We start from the raw sequence: 6,110 nt of genomic DNA on the forward strand, positions 1-6,110 counted from the left end.
GGCAGTTTCTAAGAGATTATTCCATGAAAATACAGACGTGTACTACATGTTATTTGGTAAACATGTTCACAGTTCAACATATTAAACCTTTTGCTTACACTATGTTTATAATGTTTATAACTATGTTTATAATCAAGCAATTAACCATGTACAAATGGCTCTTAGCAGATACTGTAGTTTTTCAAATAAAATGTGAATCCAGGTCTATAAAATGCAGTAACTTTGGAACAAAATTGTAGGATGTGTAGTGTAACTTACTGGTTCTAATGTTACTTTTGGTATCTGTTGTTCTAACTAAAGAAGTTCACTGGCTACTTTTGCTGCCAGTTGCCCATGGCCAAAAAAATATTATATAATTATTTTTGGGACAAGTATTCTGTACCATAATCAAATAAATATAATTTACATTTAAGGGCATTGTATATGGTGCAGAAAACGAAAATGTTTTTCAAATACAATTTTTGTTATTCAATTTTCATTTGCAAAGTTATCTCAACTCACAAAATATAGGGATATATTTACTAAACAGTGCGGGTTTATAGAAGTGGAGGTGTTACCCACAGCGACCAATCAGATTATAGATATTTTCTAGAAGGTGCTAGATAAATAAGTAGATTTTGATTGGTTGCTATGGGCAACACCTACACTTCTATAAAACCTGCACTTTAGTTATCCCACAGTCCTTAATTTATTGTGATATTTAATGTTTACAGGGATAAATGTAGGCACTTTAATGTAGTTCTAAATTTTTTGGAGTGCTTTTGACAGATTTTGTCACTTGTGTAATGTTTTTCTCTTTTCTACAACATTTTATTTTAAACATTTACATGGTAAAGCATGTGTTAAAATGCAGCAACATAGAATGATGTCACAACACTTAAATAGATTTTCTGGCACTAAAGCCACTGAAATATGTTTAGAGTCTTACTAGACTCAGATCATCTCTTTCATACAGGAAACACTGATGATCATGCCTACTTAATATAGTTTCCCCGTGTGACTAATTAGTGATCAGGTATACACTGAAAAGCGATGAAGATCACAACAAAACACTCAGTGTGGCTGCTAGTATGTAAAATTTAGGAATGAACAAGTTTAGTCAATCCCTAAAAAGTCATACATTTTTAGGTTTGTTCTTCATTCCTACCCAAAAGCATTTCAATGCATCGTCATATAGCTGTTCATTAATACTATTAAGATGTATTTATATAGCACCACCATTTTACACAGCACTGTAAAGAAGATAATACTTGTCATTCACATCAGTTCCAGCACCACCTGATCTAGTCTACATTCCCTGACACAGGGCCTAGATCAGAGATGTATCAGGAAATACACAATCCTTGCAATTATTTCTAGCATCAATAATTGAAAAAGAATTGTGTCCTCAATATTCATATTATTTGATCTTCTTAAAATTAGTGAATGTTTCCAACCTGCTGCAGGAACGTTGGAATTTACAGGAAAATGTAAGTGCAGCCAGCAAACATGTTGAACACAAGCATATTTAAATAGATTACCATGCACTTCTTATATTAATTGTACATTTCACTATAAGTTTGTGTTTATATACTGTATACTGAAATGCACAGCAATAATTAGAGATATGAACGTTTTCCACACATAAGCAGGTATTAATGTTAGGACTGTGACACCTTGTCATCTTAATATGAAGGATTCCATATATAAAACTTGTGGTTACATTCTAAAACATGTTTAAAAATATTTTACTCAAAGGGATGTGTGAAACATTCCTAGAACCATGTAATTCACTAATACCCCTTTTACACCAGAGCTAAAACCCGGGTTATTGCTGGGTCTCCCCGGGTCGCAGCTCAGTGTAAAAAGGTCCCTGAAAAATAGCCCCGGTCAAGTGACCCGGCAATCCAACTCAGGTAGCTACCAGGGTCGGACCCAGGATGGACTTGGGTAATGGTGCAGTGTAAATGCGACCTGGGTCATGCCTAAAATGAGCTGATTGGTGGTTGTGTAGCAGTCACCTCCCACTTTTTATGACCTCACAAGGTTAGCAGGGCAGACCCAGGTTCAATATGAACGGGGCTGACCTGAGAATAACCCAGATCGATGGTCCTGTTTAAACGTGTCTGACCTGGGCTGGAACCATGTCTAAAAACCCTCGTCGGACCTGGGTTTTTGGGGAAAAAAGCTATCAATTAGGCTGTTTATACTATTGCAAAGGGGAAAACGACAGTGACACTGTGGGGTAAATTTAATGTCCTGCACGATACAAGCATTGGCAAGGTTAGTTTTGCTTTTTAATGATTGCCCCTTTAGAACATTGGGCAGTCTCACAGGAAACTTGTTGATGCCTCATCTTGTAGGCTATTACATTTACCCCCTGCATGTTAGACACAATCTCATGAGACATAAAGGAACATACAGTGTGAATTAGTGTGCACTTGTGACCATGGAATATCAACAGAAAACACTTGAGTAAAGAGAAGCATTAAAAAGAGAGTATGGGATTATTGGAAGTGTTAAATTTCATCTCCATACTGATTTACTCACCTTTAAGGGGAGATTGAATACTTGACAATGGGCCTGCTTCAGCAAGGATCACTATTCTGCTTATACGCACGCAGCGCAGTTACTAATATCAGCGGTGATATGTAAATGTTTGCATTCGCATTGCGATCGCAGCCTAAGAGAAGAACGCCCACTTCCCCTTACTCACATCCGTACACTTGGGTAACACAGCAAAACAATCGGTAACATCGGTCCCATACTCACAGTTGAGGCAGGTCAGACCTCACTCGGGAATTGCTGACTTTAGCGCACGCTATGAGCCCTCAGGATCCGTATGGTATCGGAGTGACTGATTTAAGCACGCCCCTACAACGCCGTCTATGGCCTGCAAATGAAAAGTGATGATGCTGCTGGTCATGAAGTGCTGCCGTTATGACCATCCCCTCTGTGTTCTGACAACACTTCAGAAATATTGGCATGAGATGCAGCCATGCCAAGCTGGGCTTTCCCTGACACGGTTGCATCTGATACTACAGTGTCAGAGGAGCCTGCCGGCTCAGCCTACCTGGCCTGCCCCTCGGTTTATGGTGTATCCCAAAAATTTTTGATTATTAAAATAGGCAAGTTATGTAAATTATACCTGGGTCTCAGCCATTCCTGGTAAAGAGCAGGGTCATGGACCCTGGACTTCGTCCCTGGCTGTTTGCTTTCAAATATGCCAAAATCCCGAGTCGAGGTGCGTTCACGTGTAAAAACCCGGGATTTTGATGTAGGTCTGAAAGGGATATGAGAGCATATTTGTTAATAAAATTATACTGAATATGGGTTAAATAGCTAATGGCTATTATTTACATAATTAATTTTTTCTTTTAAATTACAATTTTGGCAAGGCCTTTGGGAAAAATATTAACCAGTGGTTAAGGGGTATATTTATCATATCAATCATCGGATTTTAGACCCAATAAAATTTAGTAATTTCGCCCAAATGTACTAATACATGCAGGGATCATTTTACACCTATTTTGGGACCCTGCAGCGCTACTGCGCATGTGCGCCTACTCCTGATCATGCATGTGCAGCACCCATTGCCAGGGAGGGTTCCTACGGAACCTTCTCCTGGTAATTTTTGCACAGTGTAGCCCAAATGGTGTTAGCTGCCAAGGTCCAGATTGCTTTGAATTTAAGAGCTTGGAAAATCTGACAGCCTAGTAGCCCCCATGGGGGCTGCTTCTGCTGTCGGAAATAAAGGGACCGCAGCAGATATTGGAGATATCAGATGCAGTCCGTCCACAGTACATTACATTCGTACAATCCTTAATATTTGCGAGTACCCCCTAAAGCGGCCGCTTTCGGGGAATACACTTATACCTCCCAACATTTCGCAATTACGAATCAGAAGCCTCGCGTGCCAAAGGCGCGTGCACCCGAAAAGGGGGCATGGCCAAGCGGTGAAGGGCACGGCCTCACGTCATGCCCTTGTTTTCATCACTCTAGGGGCGTGCCCAGCACTCCTGGAGACGCTAGGCTGCCCCCATGCTCTCCCTGCACAGTGAAGAGATGCCGTGCGCCCGTAGTGAGAGTGATTTCCCTGAACTTACCCCTACCGCAGAACAGTGCCACCCGCGTGTGGAATGGCGGGATAGTCCCTCAATAGCAGGACAGTTAAGTGGTATGCATACTGTTTGTTCAATAAATATGCTTATTAGACTTACAAAAAGGTTTGTAAAGAATTCACTTCCAACACCATTGGGTAGCTGTCATTACTTTCTTACAGTAATACATTTGTACTTATCTTGTATTATATATTATTTATTTAAATGTAGAAAGCACTGCCAAACAATAATGAAAGCGCTATCATCGTAAACCACTCTCCATAGTATCGTCAGCAAATCTGTAGGAGAAAACTGAAGACAACAAGTCCCCTTACGCCTTACACAAGACTCACCTGTTCTAGGGGCATGTGCAGGAGCTCGCTGACCGGCTGCAGCAAGGTGGAGCCCGTGGTCCGGGAAATCATGTTACCTGGAGTCGCCATCACTCATTAAACCAGCCAGCATCCTCTGGTGCCACTGTAAGAGCCCGGGCACCCGCCGGTACATGTGTGCACAGCAGCCACACACCCAGGAAACCAAACAAATCGTATCTGTGGCACTGATAACAGTCAGACAGCCCGGCCACTCCTTGCCCTCAGCACGCCCAATCACAAGTGCTTGAAGGAATCGGGTGGGGCTGCTGCTGACACCCGTTGCACTCTCCGACCTGCCATGAGAGAGCGGTGTACGGGAGCTGGATCATCTGGTTTGTTGAGTAAAGCCGCAGCGTGTGAATAGAAAGCGCAGTTACAGTACTAGCAGTTACAGTTACAGTACTAGCTTTATTAAAACTCCCCCTAAGGCTCGCCTTGCTACGGGATAGTGATTCCCAATACCCTACGCCTCTTTCAGTGTAGTGGTGAAATGAAACGTCCACTAATGCAAAATTTAGAAATCCATGTTTATGAAACAAATACACATGCTACTTTCTGTTAAATTGGTTGATGGTATTGTAAGCTGAGAACATTTAAGTAAACGTATGTAAAACCGCACATGCAAAAGTTAATGGTTGGGATGTATCATGTACTAAATATCACATTTGCAATGCCGTACATACCGCCCATTATCAGATACATACCAGCTATAAGGCTATCGCCATTATGTATCTATAAAATCGCAAAGGAAAGCTCTCCTGGGGCCTATTTATCATTGTATATTTGTGGCTATGTAGCAGGGCCGAGTGTTCCAGTGCGGTCACTAGCCCTCCATTCCCACTGGCAGCTACATCCCCCATAGGTTTCTATGGGGAATGTGATGCTGCCAGATTTACCAACTTCCACCCCTGGAGGGTGGGAGTGCCTTGGGTCAGAGGGGGTCCCAGGCATCAGGTTGGAGTGGGATCCAGAGGGATCCCAGCCCCGTCCGAAGGTGTGGCGGGGTCCAGCAGCAGGCCGGGATTGGTCATGATCCTGCCCCCCATCTGGCACAGCGGGCGTGGAGGTAGCGGTGGATTACAACCGCTGCTCCACATGCGTGATAGCGGCAAGTCTGAATCCTGGTGGATTCAGACTCAGCCAATCAGCACGCGCCCATTTGAATTTGTCGCCAACTGTGAGCCAATCAGGGCTCACAGACCGGCAGCCAGCAGTGGATGGCCGCAGCGAGCCAATCACAGCTCCCCGTGTCATCGCCCCGCCCCCTGGTGCGGGCTTGAATTAGCTGGCGCGAGGGGGCAGAGGAGAGTCCGACGGCCAGGAAGGAGCGGTGAAGAGCTCCCGAAGATAGAAGCACGAAGATGACGCCGGAAGTCCCGCATGGCAGTGGCCATTGAAAAAGATATTACTAAGGCCGCCGCCCGCTGGGTGAAGAGCTGCAGACTGACGTCCACCAGCAGGGGCGGATTGGGATGGAAAACCAGCCCAGGAAATTTCTGAAAGCAGCCCTAATAGGAGCGGGTCTGTAGAGGAGGTGGGGTCTGTGGAGGAGGAGGGATACTCCTCATCAGGCCAGTGAGCAGGGGCGTATCTATACTTTGGCCAGGATGGCACTTGCCAGGGGCGCCGGCCACCAGGGGGCGCCACCTGGCAGTGC

General features: G+C 44.1%; 1 protein-coding gene across 2 annotated transcripts in view; it reads right to left on the reverse strand.

Moving 5' to 3' along the window:
* The window catches only part of MBOAT1 (membrane bound glycerophospholipid O-acyltransferase 1), an 84,324-nt gene extending 79,587 nt beyond the window's left edge, over positions 1–4,737 (reverse strand). The window contains exon 1 of one of the 2 annotated variants that reach the window (XM_088475849.1): positions 4,433–4,731. In XM_088475849.1, coding sequence (XP_088331975.1) covers positions 4,433–4,522 — 90 coding nt within the window. In that variant the 5' untranslated portion in view covers positions 4,523–4,731. Of the gene's footprint in view, positions 1–4,432 lie in introns of both variants that reach the window. The other variant, XM_088475850.1, reaches the window with a different exon arrangement.
* Positions 4,738–6,110: the final 1,373 nt, after the last annotated feature.

This window comes from Taudactylus pleione, unplaced genomic scaffold, assembly GCF_031769625.1.
Source record: "Taudactylus pleione unplaced genomic scaffold, aTauple2 ptg000179l, whole genome shotgun sequence".
NCBI lineage: Eukaryota > Metazoa > Chordata > Amphibia > Anura > Myobatrachidae > Taudactylus > Taudactylus pleione.